The 27,792-nt window shown below is 38.6% G+C and overlaps 1 protein-coding gene across 1 annotated transcript; it reads left to right on the top strand.

Moving 5' to 3' along the window:
- Positions 1 to 309: 309 nt before the first annotated feature.
- On the top strand, positions 310 to 25,146 carry LOC149005230 (disease resistance protein RML1A-like). Its single transcript, XM_089135817.1, has 5 exons — positions 310 to 854; positions 12,599 to 13,694; positions 13,795 to 14,139; positions 14,260 to 16,519; positions 25,085 to 25,146. Exons 1-4 carry the CDS (start codon positions 310 to 312, stop codon positions 16,240 to 16,242), a joined length of 3,969 nt encoding a protein of 1,322 aa, XP_088991943.1. The 3' UTR covers positions 16,243 to 16,519; positions 25,085 to 25,146.
- The last annotated feature ends 2,646 nt before the right edge of the window (positions 25,147 to 27,792 follow it).

Genomic DNA, 27,792 nt, shown 5'->3' with positions numbered 1-27,792 from the left:
TTTAATGCAATTTCTGTTTGGATTCTTCAAAAGTTTAAGACAACAGCTGTAATGATTTTGTCCTTTTGTTGATGTCCGTTTGCCAATTTGCATGTTACTTTGGTTTCCGTTTTTATTTTCTTTTTAATTTTTTATTTCTTTTTAAATTTTTAATCTTCTTTATTAGAATATAAAATGAGCCACTTGCTAGGATTGAAGACCGACTTGACTTAAAAAATATAAAGAGGTGAAATACCTTATCACACTTTAGTATACCCGGCATTCACATTTCAAAGGATCAGTCGATTGATTTTCAAGCAATTTGTAAGGATGACATCCTCCTTTTCTTCATCATCTAAAGGTTGGCGTTTTGATGTTTTTTTGAGCTTTTGTGGTAAAGATGTTCGTACTAGTTTTGCTGATCACCTCTATCATGCTTTGGTTGGAGCTGGAATTCGAACGTACAGGGATGAGGATGAACTCACCAAGGGATACAAGATTGGTCCTGAGCTAATCACTGCAATCCAAGAGTCAAAAATCTCCATTCCCATCTTTTCAAAGCATTACACTTCTACCAAGTGGTGTCTCAATGAATTGGTTGAGATATTCAAATGGAAGAAGACAAAGAATCAGGTCATCTTTCCCATTTTCTACAGAATTGAACCAAGGGATGTACGAAATGAGGAAGAATTCAATGTGAATGTCTCTATGGAATACAATTTGTGCCTCGGTGAATATCAAAAGCATTTAGTAGAAATAGATGCTGACGTCTTTGAGAAACACCAAAATAATAACGAAGAGAAGGTTGTACAACAATGGAAAGAAGCTGTAAAAGAAGTCGGAGAACTGGTTGGATGGCATTTGAAGGAGGGCATGTAAGTCTAACACAACACTTCTATTTTATTGGTTCCATAATATTTAAGGTATAGTTTGTACGTAGTTTCTTCTTTTAATTTTTCCACCGTAAAGTAAGTCACGTAGTTGGATCTACTAGATAAGAAAATAAATAAATCTAAATCAACTCTATTTATGGGCAAGTTAAAATAGAAAACATTTTTTATTTTTAATAAATTTTTAATTACCGCAATTCATTGTAATTTTTTATTTTATGTTCTTAACTTAGTTTAAACATAGTTTTACTTATAGATTTTTTATTTGAATTAAGTTAAAATTGACTAGATCTACTATATAAGAAAATAAATGAAAAAAGAGGCTGATTTTAATTTTGCATGGACTTGTTTTTCAATTTAGTAGATCTCTAGAAAAATGTCATTTTAATTAATATTTTAATAATTTTTGTGCACATGAGGACCTACAATTGGCTACACTAGTCAACCATTTTAAACGAGTCAAATTCTAGAACATCACAAGCGCAACTTATACTATCAATTTTTTTATGCAAAGCATGATATGGATGTTATCCAGTGGCCAAGGGTGTGAAAGAGGATGAGCATTTGGACAGTAATAGGATTTGAGCACTTACCACACATTAGTCAATGGGGGTGAGAGATCCACTAAAATGGGATAATCCTTTCTGAACACAAAGAAGCATGTCAAGGAAGAACATCCGTTCAAGCCCTATTCTTAATTCAATATTGTTGGAATTTATGATTCCAATACACACAAAAGCACTCACCAATCTTCATAAGTTTTTGACTAAAGATACTTGCACACATTGAGGGAGGGTTATCAAGAGCTAGGTGAAATATTTTGCATATATAGGATGGAATATGATCATAGGGAGTCTCTTGTGAAGAGTCCTCATGAAGCTCTTGGGGGGGGGGGGGGGTGTGAGATTTGTGAAGATAAAAAATATAGGAAGAAACAAATTGCATAACTTCAATTGGGTTGGGGTTACTGTTTTTTAAATATACTAAATTACGTTATTTCCAAATGAAATAACAAGTTATAATGAAAACAAAGAACATCCATTTTAGAGAAGCTTCATCAAGGATCTGAAGAGATAGATTTGCGCAGGTGAAGAGAAAATCTCCATGTGAATTATTTTATCCACAGCCCCAGAGGTCCCGTCGCCCATATACGCTTGCTCCGTTTGCAAGATAGGAAAATGTGCCATTGGGACTTTGAACCACCATGACATAGAACACAAGTAGATCGAACTGGGATGTAATGGGATAATGTAGAGCAGATTGGTATACTTGTATTAGAAGGCGCCAGAAGAACAATTTGAATTTAGGATGAATATTTAACTTCCAAAAGAAGTTCCACCATAAAGTAAATTCATTCTTCATAGAATTATGTTTTAATAAGAAAAGTGCTTGGCCAACAAGTCTAGAAGTAAAAATTCCAGAAGACGAGATAACATACTTTCAGTAATCAGATGAAGAATTCAAAGTGGTGGAAGAGACGAATTCAGCTACAGTTGGATTAAAGGAGTGAATCTCTGATATTAAAGCATGTCTATTACCCACCATGTCTATAACGTTGGCACCTCGTGGTTGATGATGGTAATCATTCAAACCAATCTTATGATCTGGGGCGCAATAGACCCAGGGATCAAACCAAAAAGAGGTGTTCTTGCAATTCCCCTCACATCTGAGCACCATTATTGCAAGCATAGTATAGTCATAAGCTTTTCCAGGTTTGAGAACCAGATTTTCTAGCAACCATAGGATCAAACAAGGAAGAAGATGGAAAGTATTTTGCTAGTAGAATCTGGCACCATAGCGCAGATGGATCCGTCACCATCCCATGTAGCAACAAAGCTTTGTTATACTCCTACATCTTCTTGAAACCCAAACTGCCTAGTGTTTTAGGTATAGCATTTGTCCCATGCAATGAAGGTCAATTTCTTCCCTTCCCGTAGAAACTCCTGCAAGAATTTTTGACAAATTGGATCCTTGTGTAGGCAAGTAACCTTAAGAAAAGCTAAAATAGTCTGTATGATGTAGAGAAAGAGATTGAATGACGGATTGAACAAGAACTCTCCTTCCTACAAAGGATAGGGATGTAGACTTCAGAACATAAAATTTTCTATGCATCTTATTGAACAAGGGTTGAAAGTCTCAAGACCTAGACCTTGAGGAAAACAAGGGTTTTCCTAAAAAGACATCGTTCTTCTACATTTCCCTAAACACTAGAAGTCTAAGAACTCTTTGTTTTTCCTCTATCGACATATATCTATTGAAAAAAACCTCAGTTATCTCAATATTAACATGGCGGGTTAGATTAGAGAACAGATCAATTACAACTTTAATAGCTAACATATCATCACAGGTGTTACGAAGAAAAAAGAGTCATCAACAAAGAACAAATGGGTTACATCTAGAGCTTGCTTAGCAACCTATTAGCAACCTAGATCCCTTTGAATAGGTTTAGTCTTGTACTCTATCAAGAGTCTAGAGAAGACCTCCATGACTAGAAGGAATACGTATGGGTTAAAAGAGGGCATCCCAGCCTTAGGCCCTAGTCCCAAAGAACCTTGATAAGGCAGCCCATTAAGCTTGGTGGATAAAGATGTAGAGGAGATAAGATGCTCAACTAGGCTACACCACTTTTGGTTAAACCTCAAAGGGACATCACTCGAAGGATGATTTCCCATTCAGCGCCGTGATATGCCTAGACATATCTAACTTTAAAGCAATAACATAGACAGACTTAGCACGAGTTGAATTCATAAGTAATGAAAAATTTTATGTGTAATATAAATATTATCAATGATTTGTCTAGATGGCACAAAAACTCCTTGTATGGGAGAGATAATATCAGACAATAAAGGCTTAAGCCGTAAAGCAAACAACTTTGCAATAATTTTATAAGCTACATTACATAGACTTATGGTTCTAAATCACTGTACACAAACTAAAATCTTTTTCTTGGGAATGAAACATAAAATAGTGTGATTGATGCCAAAAGGGAGAGAGCTAGTTCTAGAAAATTCTTCAAAAAAAAAAAATAAAATTGAGTTCATTATAGAAGTATCCAACACCTCTGGAAAAAAAATTTCTGTCTTGAAACCCATCTAAACCAGGGACTTTACAGACCCCTAGGGAGAACACAACCCTTCTTATCTCATCTATATCTGGCAGTTCAGTCAAGGTTGAGGTTGAAACAACGGTTGAAGCATTGAGAATAAACGTTCTACAAAAGAAGAGTCAAGGGGTGAAGATGATGTGTAAAGAGAGGACATAAAGTCAGCAAATAAAGTGGCTACTTTACATGGTTGGGAAGCAACAACTTTATCCATTAAGAAATTAATTCTACTACGGGCAAACCTTGTTTTAGCAATAGAACGATAAAGTTTTCAGCTTCTATCTCCTTTAGAAATGTATTTATGTCTTGATTTTTAAGACCAAAAAGCTCTTCAGCAACATAAATCCAAGGCAGGTTGTCGTTTTCTGCAGTGTAAGCACCCCAATTGGGGGTAGGGGATTCATGGACAGCTTTAGGTTCAGATTCAATTTGCATACAAAGATTGTTAACATTACCAAAAGATTCATGATTCCATTGGCAAGGAAACAAGAAAGATTTCTAACATTCCCTTCCAGGCCATACTCAACATAGGGAATTCATAACTTACTACCTTAAAGAAGTCTGAGTAGAGATGCCAAGCCGCTTGATAGTGGAAAAGTTTATTTCCTGTCATCAAATAGGGTTAGTATTTAAGAGTAGAGGATTATGGTCAAACTCAATGGCTTAAAGGTAGGATAGGGATGGTGAAGAGAGAGAGAGAGAGAGAGAGAGAGAGAGAGAGAGAGAGAGAGAGAGAGAGAGAGAGAGAGAGAGATGAAATCATGCCCTAGAAACAACTTATCCAATAGTTCATGCAGCAAATGAGGGGGGGGGGGGGAGGTTTCGTATGAGATTAGGTGAAATTCTTACAAGGCCAAAGCAGTTCCAATAGGTTGAAATCAGACAAACATTCAAGGAATGAGCATAAAGCAGGGGAAGGGAAGAAGGGACTTCCAAGTTTTCAGAAGTAGAGCAAAGTAATAGAGTTTGCACACAAAAAGAAAGGAAGAAGGGAGAGAAAGGAGGGAATGAGAAGAAACCCATGCACCTTTCCTAGGACCATACTGAAGGGGGTCATAAACAACACAGAGATCTATTGAAAATGTAAGTCATAGAATTTTACAGCAATGAAAGCAGAATGGAAAAAAATGATTGAGAATTTAATACAAGACTTTGTGAGGATCAAAGCACCCCCCCCCCCAAAAAAAAAAAAAAAAAAAAAAAAAAAAAAGAAAAAAGAAAAGAAAAAAAGACCGTTTAATGCTAGAGCTAGCACTTTCAAACATAGAGACCAATCCCAAAAAGCATGATTTATAAGAATCCATAAGATTAGAGTGAGAGGCACACTTAGTTTCACACAAAAAGAGGACATTAGGATCACTACGTTTGATTAACTTTTGCATCCAACATATTGTAAATTTATTTTTTAAATCCCAAACATTCCATGCAAAAAACCTCAGGATGGGTAAAAATGAAACATGCAAAAAGCCTTGCCTTCAAGAATCAAAGGGGGGGGGGGGGGGGGCAAAAAAGCACAACAATAGGAATATATGCACAGATAGATATTCACAATACCAGAGAAACAAGAAGTAGGAATGGCAACCAAGGAGCACACAAATAAAAGATAACACTTTAAAAGCTTGAAAACACTACAGAGAAAGCCCAAACAAACCATAATAAGCATAGACCAGGATAAAGACAGAGAAGATCATGAAATTTAAACTGGTAGGAAAGAAGTTTAGGAAAAACTAGCTTAAATAGAGACACAAAAAGGATCAAGAAAAGTACCATTTTTCAAGAGAGCAGTGAACTTTTATCTATAGCTTTCCGCTAGTAAGGAAATTTATCTACAGTGGTTAAGGAAGTGGGCTAACATAGCTAGGGTTAGGATTGGTGATAGAAGTGATGAGAGCCCTAGGACTGGCCTTGGATCAAGTGATCATGGGGTGGGTGTTGAGTGAGGGTTGGGTGGAGGTAGTGGGTAGGATTTCCTGTGTCTCATAAGGGAGATCAACAACCAGCTGAATGAGTGAGGGTGATTCGGCCAAGGAGGTGGAGGAAACTCTGGAATTTCTGGGGCTAGGAGTGGAAGTGTGGGACTCAGTTGGTGGCATGGGAGAGTAAGAGTCAACAGGGGAAACCCTAGGAGGGAAGTTCTGCCTAGGTGGGGTCTCAAGAGAGGTGGTGGTCCTAAAATTGTGGGAAGTGGTTGGGTTGGTGTGGTGGTTACCTCACTGACAGGGAAAGGAAAATGCCTTTCATCAAATGCAACATGGCCAAAAATAATAATTTTCCTAGTGCCAGGGTCAAATTAGTTATTTCTTTAGTGAAGAGAACTATATCCCATAAAAACATGAAAGGTAGACCTAAATTACAACTTGTGCTTATCATATGGTCTCAAACAAGGATAGCAAGCACATCCGAAGATCCTCAAAGAATCATGGTCAAGCCTTACTTTGACCAATTTGAAATAGGGAGAAACATTTTTCAGAACGTTGGTGGGTTAGAAATAGCAATTTCAAAGGCATGACCCCAAAATTTTCTAGGGCAAGATGAGTGAGCCAAAAAAGATAAGCTAGTCTCTACAGCATGTCAATGACACCGCTTAGCAGCACCATTTTATTCATATGTGTGAGGGTAGTTCAATTCCATTTTTTTTGGTGAAAGATAAATTTATTCAGAAGGACTCATGGAATCATGATTACAAAGATCACTCAACCACGGACTGGACTCAGGCAAAATTGTCATACTCCCATGCGACAATGCCTTCCGAGCTAGGGTATCGGCTACTGAGTTAGCCTCCCTAGGAATAAAACGAAAAGTACATTCCTCAAACCTATTTGACAAAAACTCTATATCATCTAAAATGGATTGAAGAGGAACTGGGCCCATGAAAGAACCATACTGAAGACGGCCCATGAGAGCAAGGCAGTCAGACTCCAAAGCTACCTTAGTGAAACCCAAGTTTACCACTTCAGTCATACCTCTTCGGAGAGTCAACGCCTCACCTTCAAAGCTGCTGCCAAAATTTGCAGCTTCAACAATGGCAAAAAGGGGTTCACCTGATTGATCCCTACACACTACTCCCAAACCTCCAGCTGAATGTCCTTTTTTCCATGAGGCATCACAATTGATTTTAAGCCATTCTATAGCTGGGGGTCTCCATCGCATTGGCTGTTGGTGACGTTGAGAAGGAGTAGAAGATCGAGTATGTAAGTTGGCTTTCTTATACTCCTCCGCCCTTACAGCTGCTGACTCCACTACTTGCATTGGCGAAATGTTTGACTCGTCGAAGATGAATTCATTTCTTGCAGTCCATAGCGCCCATGCTAGACACACTGAGAAGTGCTTCAAATCCTCCTCAGTTTCCTTTCCCAATATGCTCCAATGACCCCATGATTGAATCCAATCTTGCAATTTGAAACCTTCAAGTTGAGGGATTCTATAGGACAGCATGCTGCCATACCACACCGCTTTAGCATATGGACATCTAAGTAATATTTGTTCTGGTGTTTCCTTCTCTTCATTACTTCTTGGACAGCTTATCTCATAAGTCAGATTTCGAGTAGCTAGACCTTCTCCAGACGCTATTCCACCTCCCACTGCCCTCCATAAGAACGATTTAACCTTTGGCATCACATTAATGTTCCAAATAGTCTTCCACACTTGTGTAGATGTAGTCTCCCACCTACTATTTGATGATGATGAAGCCTGGGATTTTTCTTTTAGTTCTTTCTCATGTTTCAACATCAGATATGTGGATTTGACAGAGTATACCACATTCCTTGCTTCTCTCCAAAGTAAACGATCATCCCTGCTATGAGTAGGTAAATGTATATTGAGAATCGCTGTTGCATCCCCCTCTGAGAACAATTGTTGAATCAGCTCTCGTTTCCACTGCCCAAATATTGGATCTATGAGATGTTCAACTTTGAAAATAGCGGGGTTATCATCAACAACCGAATGGACCATTCCATTTTCCACTCTTGGCACCCACCTCTCTGTAGCTATGTTGATTTTCTCCCCATTTCCCACTTTCCAGATTAAGCCCTTTTTAATCACTTGTAAACCTTCCCAAATATTTCTCCATCCCCAAGATGGGGAGGAACCTAGCCTTGCATTCAAAATATTTGTATGAGGAAGGTATAGACAAATCATATACTCTCCTTGTTAGTCACTACAAAAATATTTAATACGTCTAGAAAAGAGTTCTCAACAAGCAATTTTAACATTTTAACAATTGTCAAAACTTCAGATTTGACAGTCATAGGATAAAGCCATATAAACTTGCTGAAATCCTCCACAAAAATAACATACTAGCGGTAGCCATCAATAGACTCATTTGGGGAAGGTCTCCATACATCCGAAAAAATTAAGTCCAAGGGTCCATAAGAAATAGAGTTAGAAGAGTGAAAATTGGAGTTTGTGACTTTTTCCTTTCTGACAAACATCTCACACTAAAACAAAATTCTTTGAACTAATAGTAAATCAAAACTTAAAATCAAACTCTTAACGCCTTTAGAGTTAGGATGCCCTGATTGAACGCCAATTTAAAAAGGAGGTCTTTTCTCCAACCAATGCTTTGGGAGAAGAAGAGTTTCCCAAGCGAAGTTGATACAATCCATCCTTAATGCTGCCTTGAAGTAGATATCTCCCCGTTGTACGATCTTTCACATAAAAGAGATTAGGGTAAAATTCAAACATTGTTGTCCCTTGTGAATTGTGAGACCCATAATAAATTATTGCAAATAAAGGGCACATAAAGAACTAAATTCAGATATACCAAAGAAGAATTTGTACCAATAGAGATGTTACTAGTGTTACCAATAGGCAAGCCAACACCATTTCGAACTTGAACACGATCTGATCCAATAAGGCTTGAGCAACATGAAGGTTGTCAAAAGCATGGTAACGTGGTGAGTGGCTCCAGAATCAGGGTACCAATTTTTATTTGGAATAAAAACATTATAAATTTCATAAATATTCATAGAAGGACATGCGTTTTTGGTACCTTGAATTGCATGGTTGAAGTGTTGATAACAATCCTTGGCTTTGTGGCCAGGACAAGCACAGTTTTGACAAATGATTTTTTATCTAGGGCCACCAACTTGAGAAGGTGATTGAGCTGGCTGAGGGGGATGATTAGAAGTGAAGGATCCACGTCCAAATCTACCTCTTTGAGAAAGAGCCCCTTATAGGGCTATCTTAGAGGCTGAATTCCATGAAGTTGGCTTCTAGCTATATTTGTCATAGGCTAAGATGCATCAACACTAGATAGTTCATCTTTCAAATGGGGGCAATTAAATGGGAGGTGGGTCGTGGTTCCTAGCGAGGAGGGGGTATGGTGGTTTTTGGCGAGGGATAGGTAGAAGATGGGTGATGGGAAAATCCCTTCACTCACCTAAGGGTTGGGTATGGGAGGGTGTTAAATAGGGGTAATTAATTCATTTTATTGCTCAAAGGGCATTTAGGTCATTTTACACCCAACTTAATAGAAAATCCTAACTATGGATAACTTATAATTTTGAAAGTGGGTGCCATGTAATTTAGGTCATAATAGTGGGTGTACACTAGTTTCACCCCATAATTGTGGGTGCAGTGTAATCAAATTGACAGCACTTTAGGATTTTAACTACTAGGGTAATTGAGGATAATTTAGGATTTAAATTAAAAAAAATCTTTTCAGTTGAGGGTAGTTTGAGATTTTAAAAAAATATTTAAAGCTAAAAGTGGAATTTAACTAAAGAATTTGTTAAAGCAACCCAGAGGGGGGTGAATAGGTTGCAACTAGTGGATTTGTTTAATTTTTCAATCTAATTCAATACAAGATATATTATAACTTTAAATGAAATTAAAATATTGTAATCAAGCACAAGGAAAAATATTATATAATGCTTTGACTTTATAAGTCTACGTCCACTCCTCTCTTGGTCTTAAGAGAGTATTTCACTAGTGATTCTCTTTCAATACTATGGGTAGAAATCAAATCCTTACAATCTATGTTCAATAGAAAAAATACATCATTTATAATCTTTGTTCTAGATAGGGAAAATGTACTATTTATAATCTTTGTTTATCCTAGGGCAAGAGTACCCTTAATCAATTATAATCAACCTAAACTAGAATTGACCAAACACAATAAAGAGATGAAGGAGGTAACCTAACAAGGGGTATGACACTTTACCCTTTGTGTGAGTGTGATGCAATGAGAATGAAAACTTAGAAGAAAATGACTGCACCACAAATGAGATACCAATACTCTTCATCACCTCAAGCTTTGCTCCAATGAGCTTGCTTAAACACCTTGATATGTTTTTTCAATGTTGAGTGGGGATGGAAGGAAAATAACAAGTGATTCTTCACAATTTGAGAGATTGATAGTTGTAGGGGAATTATTGCCCAATAGGCAAGGTAGAAGGTCTCAAATGGGGTTGGTTGGGATTATAAAGATGGCATTCAATTGTTTGGCTCAATCTCCCATCGGATAGAAATTTCATTGAAAGTTCAATCTAGACGGACGACCGTTTGAAAAGTAACCGTTAGGCTTATTTTTAACCAGACAAAATTTTCGTTTAGCATTCTGTGACCAAACGGACATCCATCTGCAGCACATAATGCCTAGTAAACCCAATCATAAGGACTTGAGGGGGGGGGGGGTTTAGGGATTTCTAGCCAACCCTAAGCCTCATACACTCTCCTAACATGTCCTAGCTTTGTACAATGATAAGATACATGTGCAATTGAGTGCAATTATATGTGAGTGTGCATGAGAGTGTATTAAGTCCTGAATTTTTCTAAGTCTTCTTGCTTGAGCTTGACTTGATATTCTTGAATCTTCTTGCTCATTTTGACTTAGACTTCTTGTTCAAGCTTGGCTTGTCTTGACTTGGCTTCGAACATCTAGTGAGTTGGATTAGGTCCGCTTGCTTTCATATTGAACTGAACAATTATGACTCAGTATAGACATTAGTACTTCATGTTTGTTATCATCAAAACTAATAGAGGCTGATGTGGCAATGCTGACTTGACATTTCCCAACAAAAATTAACAGAAGGAGGTGTTTGATATCTTTGCCAGGTAAGAGGGGGAGGTAAGTATATATTAGATATAGTTGATATAATACACCTCTCTCTCTCTCTCTCTCTCTCTCTCTCTCTCTCTCTCAATATAGATATTAGTATTTCATGTTTGTTATCATCAAAACTAATGGAGGCTGATGTGGCAATGCTGACATGGCATTTTCGAACAAAAATTAACAAAATGGAGGTGTTTGATATCTTTTCCAGGTAAGAGGGGAGGTAAGTGATATTTAACCTTAAAGTTATAAATATTAGATATAGTTGATAATACACCTCTCTTTCTCTCTCTGCCTATATATATATATATATATACCCACCCACCCACCCACATAGATATATATATATATATATATATATATATATATATATATATATATATATATATATATAATGGATTTCACCAAAATGTATTGACTGGTACGATAAAATACTCAATATAACATGATACGTCTCTCAAAATCACATGACCGATATGATACTCGATATTGATGCTTCAAATAATACTTTTAGAATTTTTTTCAAAAAAAAGTTATAAAACCAGTCTTTGGTATTCAGTATCTAAAGTTATTTTTTTGTTTTATAATCTCTTCTTTTATTGTTGTCTAACTGCTTTTCATTTTTCCACAAAAAAAAAAAAAAAAAAAAAAACCTTCTTGTCATTTTTGAATGACAATGGCTGCTAGTATTAGATTTTTCAAATAGGCAAAGAAGAGAATGATAAATAACACCAGTCAAAAAGAGTTTTGTCCAACAATAAAAAGTGAAAGATAATTAGAAGAGGAAAACCAAGATCATCTTAAGGGCCAACACAAAATAGGCTCAGCATCCAAGTTTTTCATTATATATACTTTTAAATACATTACATCAATTTCAAATTCTTTTATGTACTAAAAAAGAAATACTTGTGTTGTCATTTGTAATCGAGTTCCCCTTTCTTACTGATACGAATTTTTATCATGTTTAATATATATTAGGTTAAGGTCCCTCAAAAATTGAAATATGGGACATTCTTTTATCTACTTTGCTTGCTTACATTCTATTTGCTCATTATGAACTTTGCTCTTTTTTTTTCTTCTTTTCTACTGAAAGATAAAATTCTCATTAAACTACAAGAGAACTTAAGTACAGAATTATACATCTCTCTGTGTCTTGGGTTACAATTGATTTCAATTTCCTATTGTAACTCCAAGATAAGAACATGGGTAACAGAATTACGGTAAATAAGAAAGCAACTGAAGGTGGATGTTGTCAACAAAAGAGACACCGAATGTATCAGCCATGACCTAGTAGGAGATGGGATTAATTGATCCCAAAGTTGTTTGTCTGAAACAACAGAATGAACAATCAGATGGAGAACTTTAGCCTATTGCAACCCTTGGTAAACTACTATAGCTATTATGGACAATTTTGATAGAGAATTCATGCAAAAATGAAAGCAAACAAATGAGACCCAAATATAAATCCACTTAATGTTTCTTCCCTGTTAAGTATTCTTAATCCATTTCAGTATATATATCATTCATTACCTAAATCCTTTTATTGCTATTAAGTTGGTTTCAACTACGCAGGTACGAAGGGAAGTTAATAGAGGAAGTTGTTAAAACAATTCGGATTGAATTGCAAAAGAGTCGTTCCATTCTTCTTGACAACCTTGTTGGAATTCAATCTCATATTGAAAATATGCTGGATCGTTTAGACATTGAATCTAATGACCGAAAAACTATAGTGGTCCATGGCCTTGGTGGTATTGGAAAAACAACAATTGCTAAGGCTGTTTATAGTAAAGTCCTCAGTCATTTTGAAGAGCATAAATTCATTGAAGATGTTCGTGACAAGGCTAAAAAGCATGGGATTGAATACTTGCAGAACCAACTTATCACTAATATCTTGGGTCACAACAAGCATAATATTACCAATGTGTCCGATGGAATTCAGCTGATCAAGGAAAAATTCCACAACAGAAAAGTTCTTATTGTGCTTGATGACGTGGATAGAAGTGATCAAGTAGAGTCTTTGGTTGGAAATGGTGAATGGTTTAGTATTGGAAGTAGGGTCATTATCACAAGTAGAAGTATGGATATCATAGTTGCCCCAAACCAAAGGACTTATGAACCCCAAGTAATGGATCCAGAAGATTCACTTGTCCTTTTCAGCCATTCTGCATTTAGAACTGATAAACCTCCAATTGATTATTTGGATCTTTCAACAAAGATTGTGGAAACTACTGGTGGACTTCCCTTGGCTCTTAAAGTTGTAGGCTCATCTCTATATTCAAGGCAGGAAAGATCAAAATGGGAAAATGTGTTGAAGAAATTGCAAAAGTTTCCCGATACCAATGTCATGAAAAGCTTGAAAGTAAGTTATGATGAGTTAGATGTTGTGGAGAAACAAATTTTTCTTGATATTGCTTGTTTTTTAATTGGAGAGGATAAAGGCATTGCATGTTACTTTTGGAAAGGGTATGGTTTTTTCGCTGAAGAGGGAGTTGACACTCTTTGTGCAAGGTCGTTGCTAACGATTGATGAATATAATAACCTAAGGGTGCATGATCAGCTTCGGGATTTCGGAAGACACATTGTTTATCAAGAAAACGAACTCGTACCGGGAAAACGTTCTCGAATATGGTCTAAGGAGGAAGCCTTTGAAGTACTCGATACACTGACGGTAGGTTTTGAATAATTTAATTTTTTCTTTTTAATCTTTTTGAGGAGTTTTGTGAATTAGGTGTTCTTTTATTCTTACTTAATTGAGGTTGTCATTGTAGGGAACAAGTACTGTTAAAGGACTCCATGTTCGACAAGATAATTTGATTCCCAGTGAAGGAATTGCTTCAATGACAGAAATAAGCTTACTTCATATTAATGATGCATCAATGACAGAACTGAGCTTACTTCATATTGATTATCCATATCTTTTTAAAGGAATGTTACCTGAAAGAAATTCTCCTGAGAACATCACTAATTCTTTTTCAAAATTAAGATGGCTTTGTTGGAGAGCATTTCGTCCGTCTGAATATCAACTGCCCAACTTCCATCCAAAAAAGTTGGTTATTCTTGATCAATCCTATTCTGAAATCTCAGACGAATGGATTGGCTGGGAACACATTAAGGTTTGGAGGAATTAATTTTCTACTTCATGTAATTTGTTAATAGCAAAATCTTGCAGGGAAAAAAAAAATTCTCTATTTTGTCCTTCTCGAGCTAATTACTACGTAAATGCAATTTTGTAGGTGGCTGTCTGTCTGAAAGTTCTAAATCTCACGGGTTGTTGGAGATTATCTAGAACTCCTGATGTTTCAAGGAATCTACTCCTGGAGGTATTGATTCTTAAAGGTTGTGGTACATTGAAGGTGATGGATAAATCCATTTATTATCTCAGAAACTTGATCATATTAGATATGAGTTACTGCGAGTATCTGAACGATCTGCGAAGTGAAATTTCCCAGTTGACGTCACTCAAAAGGCTCGATTTAGAGGGATGTTCCAGTCTAATCACTCTGCCAGAGAAGCTGGGCCACTTAATCTCCTTGGAAGAAATTAATTTAAGTGATTGCTATAGTCTGGTGGAGCTCCCAAATGAACTCTATCGGTTGACTTCTCTCGAAAGTCTCAAATTAAAACGATGCCGCACTCTACAAAAGCTGCCAGAGAAATTGGGTTGCATGACCTCCTTGGCAACGCTTGATATAAGTGGCTGCAACCGACCTGAGTCCCTCCCAGGTCTTCCCTCGAGTTTGACCAGACTTTATGCCTCGCATTGTGACTCATTGGTAACACTATCAAGTACCCCAGGAGGGTTGAGGAATTTACAGATATTAGATCTTGATTACTGCAGCAGCCTAGAAGAAATTGAAGGTTTCGACGAGAAATTGGATTCCCTAGTGGACTTCAGGATTCATGGCTGTGCAAGATTAAAGAAAATACCAAAATTGAGGGGCTCGAAATATCTGAAATATCTGAGGACTTTAAAGCTGGTCGGGAATCCCTTCATATCTGATTTTGAAGGTGAGGGGATGGATTTTCTGGAGGCTTTGGAGGTAAAGAACTGCGACTCATTGAGAAAAATACCATACCTGCGAGATTCGAAAAGCTTGAGGAAATTAGAGATCATTGGATGTCCCGTACTGTTCGAGATTGAGCACCTTGAGTACTATGAATGCTTACAAGAGTTATGGATATTTAAGGCCACATCATTAGAGAGATTACCTGCTGATCTTTCAAGGTTGAAAGAGTTGCGGCTACTGAAGATTGAGGACTCTGAGAATTTAACTGAGATTCAAGGTATTGGCAGATTGGAATTCTTGGAGACTCTGAATATTATTGGGTGCGAGTCCTTAGAAAGATTACCAGATCTCTCAAATTTTCAAAATTTAGTGAAGCTAAAGGTCACAAACTGTGAGAAGCTGACTGAGATTCAAACTGGTAACGGATTGATAGAGTCTTTGAAGATCTTGGTTATTGGAGGGTGTACATCCTTGGTAAGATTACCAGATCTCTCAAACTTTCAAAATTTAGAGAAGCTATATGTCACATACTGTGAGAAGCTGATTGAAATTCAAGCTGGTTATGGATTGAAATTCCAACAGGCTCTACCATACCTGCGAGATTCGAAAAGGTTAGTGATCAGTAGTAGTGCAGAACTGTCCGAGATTGAGAGCCCTGAATATGAATGCTTACAAGAGTTATGGATAAGTAATGCCACATCATTAGAGAGATTACCTGCTGATCTTTCAAGGTTGAAAGAGTTGCGGATGTTGAAGATTGAGAGCTGTGGGAACTTAACCCATATTCCAGGCCTCAGCAGATTGGAGTCCCTGCGAGAATTAATGATAGCAGGATGCCCACTCATTCCAAGATTATCAGATCTGCCCAACAATTTGAGTTCTCTAAAGATCTTACGCTGCAAGGATCTAAGTGAGATTCGTAGTTTAGACAAGTTGGAATTCTTAGAGGAATTGAACATCCGTTTTTGTGAATCCTTGGAAAGATTACATGGTCTGCCAGAAAACGTGAAGCATCTCGTGATTCAGGGATGCAAGAATCTAACTGAGATTCAAGGTATTGGCAGATTGGGGTCCTTGGAAAGGTTGGATATTAGTGCGTGTGGTTCCTTAAAAATGCTTGATCTGTCAAACCTTCAGAACTTGAAGAGTCTAAAGATAACTTCAAGAATCCAACCGAAATTCATGGCGATAATGGATTTGATTTCTTAAATACGCTGAATATTATTGGGTGCAAGTCCTTATAAAGATTACTAGTTCTCTCGAATTTTAAAAATTTAGAGGAGCTAAAAATCGGATGCTGCAAGAAGCTGACTGAGATTCGAGCTGGTGATGAATGTTTTTGCAGGTCTTGGATATCAGAGGGTGTACGTCGTTGGTAAAATTACCAGATGTGACACAGTCAACGAAATTGTTCAAGTTAAAATGGTTCGATCACAAGAAGAATTTCTGGCTGTTGGCATATCTGAAGCAGAGTATCCATGGGAAGGTACTTCTCTCTCAACATGTATCTTTTTTTTTTATTTTTTTTATGTGTGTTTTTAGTTCTGGTTTATTTTTGTTGGTAATACATCAAAAGTAATTCAATTCAATTAATTGATGAGGAAAAAATTCCTTACCTGAATTCGCTTTCCCTTACTTGAAGTATTCGCAGCGGAAGTCTAGATCCACGTTCTCGTTCCACCACCAAAGATTTACCGGCGAGATTCCACAATCACAGGGAAAGGGAATAATATCCACAACCCAAATGCCGTGGATTAATGGAATGAAGATCAAATACTAGGAAAGAAGAATTTCTAAGCCTGCGATTCTAAGAGAGAGGGAGAGAGAGATGGAGCCGTCGTTTTTCAGAGATTCGCTCGTGCGAATGAATCACTCAGTTACTTACTCACTAATGCGGTGGTTACCAAAATATATAACCCTATTTTATAACCGCCCTAATAGTGAGTTTCCAATATTGCCCTTGGGCATTTAATTTATTAATCAAATTAATAAATTCCAACAGCTCCCACTTGCACAAGGGCAAGTGTTAATCTTTCAATGTGTCCCAGACACACTTGTATATCCCAGATATACACATTCAATCTCTCTCGCTATGTATCCCGGATACATAGACCTCTTGTGTCCCAGGACACACATGCATATCCCGAGATATACATATATATTGATCTCTTCACTATGTATCCCAGATACATAGACCACCTGTGTCCCAGACACTAATATCCACAAGTCATACTGGAAAAATGGGTTGTGCGACCGGTGATATACTTGCACACGTGAGCCCCAAACTAGAAACCTTCCCAGAAGGCCAGAATGGCACATCACTCATAGAAACAAATCAAATAAGCATTAGTATAACACAGTGTCCTAGGTTTATTCAAACTCACCAGACTAAAGGTATCTCGATCCCTCTGAGAGATCACCTTCTTGTCCTTAAAATGATCACTACCTGTAACACATACGGTTGGCGCCACAGAAACACTTTTTAGGGTGCGGTTGAATCAAACCTTTCCTTTCGCCCCAGACCATCACTACACTTAGGATTGACTCCTTTCCCAGTAGTGCCCCTTTAGGTCGAATCTGTCATGACCATAGGTAACACCCCAAAGTAGCCACATCAACCCTTCGTTTCATGATGTCGTCGAAAGTCACTAAGAACACTAATGGACCATAAGGTCCAGGACTCACACAATGAGAGGAGCAGGGATCCATCCTCTTATTTCCAATGATTGCTAAGCACACATAGTATGATATATGTGCTATGGTGGAGCATTCTATATACAATAGAACGTATGTCCATCTCAACACCATACAGGTCTTAGTCTAGTCGCAACCCCTTGCGCCTAACCCGAGTTTCTTTATTGTCGCCACCCTAGCGCCACATAAAGTACTCGCACTTGGCTCCTATAGGCAACATGAATAGTGGGAACATTCATGTCGATTTTCTTCACAATAGATAAACTCATCTTGATTCCAAATCAAGGCGACATCATGATTATGAATTGACCTACACAAAGTCATTCACAATCCGTCTCATCTCTGCTCGCCTCCAAGGCGCCAGAGGCGAATGCTCGTGTGAGTGAGCCATTCTCTTGCCTATTGACATATGTTGTTTTATGCTAGCAAAACACAATCACACAGAAAGTGAATAAAAAAATGCTGGAATGAACTCATATTATTCATTAATAAGAAAGTCTCAGTACAATAATAAGTCACAATCTACGCAAGCCCAAGGATTTTACATGGGAAATAAAAACATCATTGGCTATAGGTTTGGTAAGAGGGTCAGCTACCATCAAACTAGTAGATATGTGCTTAAGTACAACTTTCTTTCTTGATGTAATGTCTCTAACAAAGTGATATCTCAACTGTATATGTTTGGTCTTCCCATGATACTTGGGGTCCTTGACATAGCTAAGAGCTGCCGTACTATCACAGTAGACAAGGGCAGCCTCTTTGGATGTCATCACAATCCCAGTATGTCGAAGGAATCTCCTCAACCAAACAGCCTCTTGAACCGCAGTTGAGCATGCCACATACTCTGCTTCCATGGTCGAGAGGGATATACAAGCCTGCTTCTTGCTACACCACGAAATGGCCCCCCATTCAGCAAGAAAGCATATCCAGAGGTTGATTTGCGCTCATCGATGTCTCCAGCCCAGTCGGCATCACTATAGCCAACTAACCGCAAATCCGATCCTTGGTAACACAACATGTAGTTACTCGTTCCTCTGAGATATCTCAATATCCTCTTGACTGCTTTCCAGTGCTCTATGCCTGGGTTTGATTGGTATCGACTAACCAAACCCACTGCATAACAAATATCCGGCCTAGTACACATCATAGCGTACATAAGGCTACCCACTGCACTGGAATATGGAACTCTTTCCATCTTGGTTTTCTCCTCTAGAGTCTTAGGACCCATATCAAGGCTCAAATGCAAACCCTTCTCCACTGGAGTATCAATTGGTTTGTAGTTGTGCATCTAGTATCTCGTCAAGACATTGTCAATATAGGTCTCTTGAGAATAGGTCTCTTGAGATAAACCCAGTAATCTCTTTTGCCTATTTCTGACAATCTTGACACCAAGCACATAGCTTGCTTCACCCATGTCCTTCATATCAAATACGGAGGACAATCATTTCTTAATGGTTTCCAATAGCTCCTTGCTATTGCTAGCCATAAGTATGTCATCCACGTACAGTGTCAGAATGACATAATTATTATCAGATCTCTTGGTGTAAACACAGTGGTCTTCCTCAAGCATGGAAAAACCATTTTCCATCATAGCTTGGTGAAAGCGCACATTCCACTGTCTAGATGCTTGCTTTAAGCCATATATGGATTTCTTAAGCTTGCACACTTTGCGCTCAAGTCCATGTGCTTCAAAGCCTTGAGGTTGATCCATATAGATCTCTTCCTCAAGTTCTCCATTGAGAAAAGCAGTTTTTACATCCATCTGATAAAGCTCCAAGTCCAGCTGAGCAACAATGGCTAGTATGAGGCGAATTGAGGCAAACCTAACCACAGGGGAAAAAGTTTCCTCATAATCAACGCCCTCTCGTTGGGTGTAGCCCTTAGCCACTAAACGAGCCTTGAATCTCTCAATAGATCCATCCGCCTTTCTTTTGATCTTGAGAACCCACTTGTTCCCAATCGCCTTTCAGCCTGGCGGCAAGTCAACCAAGTCCCAGACATGATTAACTTTCATCGACTCCAACTCTTCCTTTATTGCTTTTAACCATTCCTTTGAGCTTGACCCCGCAAGAGCTTCCTGCATGCTCTTTGGTTCATGCTCATCGACTGAAATCATCTCACAGTCGATCTCTTCAGGAGTTACCATGTAGGCTTCATCCTCTATGTCGAAACGTCGACGAGGAACTAGCCCGCGCCCACTACGGCGCAAGTGCATGTAAGATTGCTCACCGTCTAAGGTAGCTATCACATCTGCACTCCCACTCCCACTAGGATCTTCTGGATGAACCCCAAGTTCATTATCCGAAATCTGAATCCCTGGAGTGACAAGACCACTATCTTGTATCTCAAAGAATTCCAATGATTCTTTGTTAACTCCTGAAAGAGATGGAAAATCATTCTCCAAGAATGTTGCATCCCTAGACTCAAGTTCCGTTCTCCTCTCATTCTCATCTAGTCCAATGAAGACATGGCCCTTTGAGGGTTCAGAATATCTCACAAAGATACACTTTCTTCCTCTGGGTCCAAGCTTTCCATATTGGTGAGAAGTAGAGTGAACATATGCTGCACATCCCCATGCGCGCAAGTAACTCAAATCTGGCTTCCTTCCGGTCCACAACTCATATGGTGTGGAAGGAACCGATTTGGTTGGAACTCTGTTGAGGATATAGGCCGCAGTCAGCAAAGCATCTCCCCAATAAGAGATGGGTAGATTTGCCTACGCCATCATGGATCTCACCATGTCTAGCAAGGTTCTATTCCTCCTCTCAGCAACCCCATTTTGCTGTGGAGTCCTTGGAATAGTAAGTTGTCTAGATATCCCCTTTTCATCACATAACCCTTTGAACATATCGGAGAGATACTCTCTTCCTCTATCCGTTCTAAGAGTTTTAATCCTTTTATCTAATCGATTCTCAACCAAGCTCATGAATTTCTTAAAACATTCCGGAGCTTCGACTTATGAGAAGTTAGATAAATGTGACCATACCTTGTATAGTCATCTATGAATGTGATGAAATAAGACTGTCCTTTTCTAGTATGCACATTCATGGGTCCACACACATCTGAATGGATAAGTTCTAAAGGAAGAGAGGCTCTTAAAGCCTTTTTAAATGGTTTTCTAGTTGCTTTTCCTACTAGACATGACTCACAGGTTGGCAAATCAGATAGTGAACCTTGGCCTAAGAGACCTTCTCTTGCCAACCTGTTCATCCTATCTAAGCCAATATGTCCTAGTCTAGCATGCCACAAATTAGAATCAATACACACAGTATTTTGGCAAACAAAAGCATTACTAGAATTAAATGAATAATCAATTGTATCCAATACAATGAAACCATTATCAAGAAAACCATAACCATAAACTGTATCACCCAGATACAAAACCAAAGAATTGTTTTCAAATACAACTCTAAAACCATGTCTTAAAAGATAAATAACGAAACAAGATTTCGCCGAATGTCCGGAGCATACAAGACATCATGGAGTAACAGCGTCGGCCACCTCGCAAAACTAATTTGCATGTGCCTATGCCATGAACCTCCACGCTTGAGCTGTTCCCCATCGTTATTCTTTTGCTTCCTCTTGGAATACAATGGTATTCCACGAAGCTCGAGCGTTCCCTTGTTATGTGTTCTGTCGCACCTCTTGCTCAGTGCAATCACGAGCAAAATGACCAGGCTTTCGGCACTTGAAGCAAATCAAAGTTGATTTCTTCTTGCCAGCACTAGTCCCCCTTGAACGCTTGGGCCCACTCTTGTTTTTGTTCCCACCCTGGTTACTTTGCTTGGACCGTTGAGGTTGAGCTTTCTCTCTCTTGCGCTTGAAGCCTGCACCCTTACTAGTGCTAGCTTCAGCAGCAAATACATCAGTTTGAGGGGTATCGGCCAACATCCGATCCTCATCAAGCTCAAGGTGCTTGGCAGCTTGATCGAAAGTCTTGACCTCATCAGCATGAGTCAAGAAGATCTTCATATGCTCCCAAGTCTTTGGCAATGACCTGATGACTGCGGAGACTTGCTCCTCATCAGTCTTCTGGCGCCCACATGCGCTCAACTCACTAATCATGTTAGACATGATGGTTATATGCTGCCTCATGGTGTGACCCTGGCGCATCTTATAACCGTCAAAAGTGAGTCCGAGCTGGCGGCCTCTTGTGGTGGAAGTCCCTCCATACTGGAACTTCACAGCCTCCCACAAAGACTTTGCGATCCTATGCTTCTCATAACGAAGCATCAGGTCATCCCTCATGGAGCTCGGGATTGTAATCCCGGCTACCCGGTCTTTCCTCTTCCAAGCATTGTATATATCAAGGTCCCTGCGATGCTGTGCAGTGGTACCTTCCTCAGGTGGGTTCATGGTCTGGTTTATGGTCTCCAGCATATCCTGCTCTTCCAGGAGATATTGCACCTTTCGGTGCCAGAGGTCATAATTCCTCTTATTCAGCTTATCTCCTTTAGTGAGGTCAGCAACAATGCTCTTGGTAGCAGCCATTTTTCTAGAGATATTACATACAAGAATGAGTTCAATAAATCTAGCATAAAACACAACTCATGCAACAACAAATCACACTAGCATAGTCAACCTATGGGATAAGCACTTAAACCAAAAGAGATGCTAAAAAACATTCAATCAAATTCTCATGCAAACCCACAAAGACTTATACACTAGCTTCATTCTGTGCAAGAAACATGATTGATAGACCCATAAATAAAAAATAGTTTTATTAAAATAAAACATGCAATCATGTTCAAGCTATGAGGTGGTTCACACAGAACACTTCTACCTCATTAGCTCCCACTAGGCCCCATTAGGCCCTCAATGCCCAAACATCACACAGATTATCGGGCCATTGGTGTCCAGTAAGTTAGAAACACATTCTGAACTAGACAAACCAATATCCAAAAAAATCCATCTCCCAGATGGACTGCGCCGTCTGCCCAGACGGAATTCCGTCTGCCTTTTATGCCCAGACGGATGACCGTCCCAGACGGAAATTCCGTCTGGGTCACTATGACCAATCTAATAATAGACGAACGACCATCTAGTCAGACGGTCGTCCGTCTGGTCCACAGTGACCAAAAACGGCGATTTTTCAATTTTTCTTGAACGAAAAAAACGGTAAAACACGTTTTTTCACTCAAAAAAACATCCAAAAACACATGAAAAAATCCAACAAAAAATTTTTAAACAAAAAATTATCATCATGGATTATCAATTCATGCAAATCTTCATTAGGGAAATTCACAAGGATCTCCCACTCGGATCCGAATCAAAATTAAAGGTTTCCAAAAACCCTATCAATTCTCCCATGGGTTTCGTATTAAACCCTTGATCCTCCCATTGGATCCATACAATAAAATTAAACAATGGGGAGGAACAATAAACGTGGGAACCAATGGCTCTGATGCCAATGTTGGTAATACATCAAAAGTAATTCAATTCAATTAATTGATGGGGAAAAAATTCCTTACCTGAATTCGCTTTCCCTTACTTGAAGTATTCGCAGCGGAAGTCTAGATCCACGTTCTTGTTCCACCACCAAAGATTTACCGGCGAGATTCCACAATCACAGGGAAAGGGAATAATATCCACAACCCAAATGCCGTGGATTAATGGAATGAAGATCAAATACTAGGAAAGAAGAATTTCTAAGCCTGCGATTCTAAGAGAGAGGGAGAGAGAGATGGAGCCGCCGTTTTTCAGAGATTCGCTCGTGCGAATGAATCACTCAGTTACTTACTCACTAATGCGGTGGTTACCAAAATATATAACCCTATTTTGTAACCGCCCTAATAGTGAGTTTCCAATATTGCCCTTGGGCATTTAATTTATTAATCAAATTAATAAATTCCAACAATTTCCCTGAAAAGAAGTCCTAGAAATGTCTATATTGAAATCAAATCCTAGAAAAGTTTCACTCGGAAAAAGACAAGAGAGAAAGACTAGTCAGCGCAAAGATGCTAGTTGAGGTCAATTTTGATTGGCTGAATTTGTGCCAATTAAGATGTTGCTTGCATTTCAATGAAAGGAATACTGAGGCCAGGACTCTGTTTCACTGACTTACCACATTCAACTGCAAATCTAAATCTAATCTAAATGGTTTATCTTATATTCACAAACAAATTTTTTAATAAAATCCCATTTATATATAATCCTCTAGTGTAAAGGTTCATGTTTATTCAATTTTGCTGAGGTCCTGTAATTAATGCGCAGAACCGTCAAGCCGGCTGTCCGATTAGATCAGATGGCTGACTTGATTTTAACAATAAAATAATCTAAAATACTCAAATCCTTGTTTAAAACATCGGTTCTGTTTGATGGTTTGGTCTAGCACAACCCAACGGTTCAAGTTGGGCGGTTCGACTCAATTGAGAGGGATACGTTTTATATACAATCCAAAACAATATATACGATTTTAAATTTTAATTTTAAAATATATGATTTTCAAAATCTTTTGAAAAGCACAAAACCCAAACTGTAAGAAACCAAACCTCATTTCGTGATATCGATAGAAGCTCTAACGCATCTTGGAGAAGAAGAAAAAGAAGCAGCAGGTTGAACAAGAATCTTCTTTCTCTTGAAGCGTTTTTCTTTGCTACATCTGATATCGATCGAAGCTTGCATCTTGGAGAAGAAGAATAAGCAGCAGCTTGAACAAGAATCCAACTCGTTCCAGCATTTTTCAATTTACACCTGATTTCGTGTTATATCTTCGTATTGAGCTTTCGATCGAGGCTCTGACGGAGAAGAAGAAGAAGTAGCCTGAAGCAACAACTTGAACAAGAAGAAGCCCTAGTTTGGGTACTCGTTCCAGCATTTGGAGCTTTCATGGAGAAATCCGTACTAACTCCTCCAACTGCTTCTACTGAACTTCAAGGCCTTACTTTTCAAAGACATGTCTAACTCTTTTTTCCCTTCGTTTACTTCTTTTGACTTCTTTCATTTTTCTTTAACTTGTCTATTTATTTGCAATTTCTGGGCTGTTTGGTTACATGAATCTTGAGATTTCAAATCTCTGGATTCATGAATCTGAGAATTATACCCGTTTGGTTGTAAAAATCTCTAGATTCATGAAATCTAGGGATTCACCTTTTTACACTAAAAACGTGAATCTGTAGATTTATGGGCAAGGGGTGAAATGCAGAGATTTCAAAAAAGCTATATATTTGCACATTCACAAAAATCACGTAGATCAAATAGTTTTTTAGGATGAATCCACAAATTTCATTCCACAACCAAACATTTAATTTTATAAATTATGATTCCATAAATTTGAAATCTACAGATTTGAAATCTCAAGATATTTGAAATCTCCAAACTCATAATTGGTCTTGAAATTTTGAGTTTGTGTGAACAGATTTAATGTTGAAGGGTATGTGACTGGATTTGGTCATCCGGATTGGGCCAAGACCCACTCAGTGTTGGGATCAATCCCTGCTCCCGTTGTTCTGACTCTCTGAATCTTTGGTGCCACATCTGTTGGTAAAACCGTCTTAGATGAATTGGCCTACAGGTATGTTCAATTTATTTATTTTTTATTTGAACAATTTCTGGGATGAAGAGCTGTTCATGTTTTATGTTTAATATTTTGTTGCCTTTTAGTTTTTGATTGCAGTCTCAATGGGGAAAATATACACTACGGAACACCTGTTAACCCTTCTTTCCCAGATAAGATTCCTGGAGGATCTTCAAGTGGGTCTGCTGCAACGGTGGCAGGGAACCTTGTAGATTTCTCCTTAGGTGCAAAACATTCACTCCCTTGAGATATTATCATCTTGTTTTTTCTTTCCCCCTGATGGAGGTTCTCGTACAAACCCTTCTTTTCTGTTGGCGTTTTCCTTCCAGGCACTGACACTGGAGGAAGTGTAAGAGCCCCTGCAGCATACTGTGGAATTTAAGGGATTCGGCCTTCGCATGGTGTTGTTTGTTGTAATATTAGTCCCACATCGACTGATGTGGGAATATGTGGAGAAGAAGAGGCTATAAAAGAATGCCTCTTCCTTCTTCTTTAATCATCCCAAATATCTTCTCTCTTGGATATTTCTTTATTTATAGTGGAGTTTTTTCTCTTGCCCATATATTATTGTGTCTTTCTTTTCTCTTAGTTGTTATTATTGTGTTCTTCTTTTCTCTTATTTGCTGATTGTTCTATTCAGTGGGTTCTTCATAACCCGACAGTGGTATCAGAGCGAGGTTTTTCTGAAGTATGCTCTGTAGTTGCAGCATAGTCTGAGCTTCCACATCAGAAAAGGAAAATTCCTTGGGGGTTTGGTTTAGGGTGTGAGTATCTACTTATAGTATGCTCTGTGATTGCCACTTAGGTGGATCCTTCACATCAGAAAAATAAGTAAGATATTGTTTTTCATCCTACGGAGGTGCTGCAGAAGTCGCAATTTCACGTGGTTTCTTTTTGGGTATCCTAGAAAGGTGTATTGGGTGATTAAGTGCATGTCTAGGAAAATTTTGTCTAAGGAGTCTGGTTTTTAAGCGGACCGCTTGTGTCCCTCCAGTCTTTCCTGGAAATTTTCCTGGTGCATTTTGGTTCAACCATATACCAGTTGGAGGTTACCTGAGAAGACAAGTTTCACGTGAAATAGTGGGAGTTATTCTGCAGCCAACAACAGTTCATGATAGAAGCAATGGCAGCAAAAATCGACATCGGCAAGTTTGACGGCACGAAATTCTCATTTGGAAAATGAAGATGAAGGCATTATTGATAAAAGATAACTGCCTGGAAGCCATTAGTGTTCGGTAGGCGAAGTTCACAGACAACGAAAAGTGGAACAGAATAGATGCGATCGCTCTTTCTGATTTGCATCTAGCATTATCAGATGATATTTTAGCGGGCGTAGAAGAGAAGAAAATTGATAAGGAGTTTTGGGATCACCTCATCAAATTATATGAAGCCAAAATCACTTCACCTCATCAAATTGTAGATAAGGTAGAAACATCTCAAGGGTGCGTTGCTGAAGGAGAGATTCTTTATAGCGAAGCAGCAAACGGATCCAAGGATAGATTGGAGCTCACTGATGCTTGGATCTTGGATTCGGGAGAAACATGGCACATGACCTCTCGTAGAAATTGGTTTCAAACTTATGAACCTATCTCTACAGGGTCTGTGTACATGGGAAATGATCATGCCTTGGAGATTGTTGGAGTTGGCACCATCAAGTTGAAGATGTACGATGGTATGGTACGCACTATTCAAAATGTGCGGCATGTGAAGGGCTTAAAGAAGAATCTATTGTCTTTGGGACAATTAAATAAAATTGGGTGCAAGACACGCGTCCAAAATGGAATGATGAGGATCGTCAAAGGAGCGCTAGTTGTAATGAAAAGCTGAAAGGGGCGCTGCAAATTTGTACGAATTAATGGGAGAAACATGTCTGGAGGCAGAAGCATCAGTTGCATCAACCGGAACTGCAGAAGAGATGACAAAAGTGTGGCATCGAAAATTGGCCCAAATGTCAGAGCAAGGGTTGAAGGTTCTCGCAGAACAGAAATTACTCCCGGGTCTCACAAAGGTTTCATTACCCTTTTGTGAGCACCGTGTTACAAGCAAGCAGCATAGATTGAAGTTCAAAAGTATTCTGGAATTAGTTCACTCTGATGTATGGCAAGCACCGGTTACATCTCTAGGAGGAGCAAGGTACTATGTATCTTTCATTGATGATTATTCCAGCAGATGTTGGGTGTTTCCTATCAAGAAGAAGTCAGATGTGTTTTCAGTTTTCAAAACATTCAAAGCGCAAGTTGAACGAGAAACTGAGAAGAAAATCAAGTGCCTCAGGACGGACAATGGCGGTGAATATATAGGGGATGACTTCTTTGAGTTTTGTACTCAAGAAGGCATCAAGAGACAATTCACGGTGGCATACACTCCTCAACAGAATGGAGTAGCGGAGGGGTTGAATAGAACTCTACTCGAAAGAACGAGAGCCATGTTGAGAACTGCAAGTATGGCTAAGTCCTTTTGGGCAGAAGCCGTAAACACTGCCTGCTATGTGATTAATCGATCACCAACAAGATTGATTGATTTGAAGACACCGATGGAGATGTGGACTG

This window comes from Hakea prostrata, chromosome 9 (genome assembly GCF_041222555.1).
Source record: "Hakea prostrata isolate BN-2017 chromosome 9, UWA_Hpros_2, whole genome shotgun sequence".
Classification (NCBI taxonomy): Eukaryota; Viridiplantae; Streptophyta; class Magnoliopsida; order Proteales; family Proteaceae; genus Hakea; species Hakea prostrata.
The sequence above is the reverse complement of the archived record's forward strand: the minus strand, read 5'-3'. Positions and strand labels throughout refer to the sequence as shown.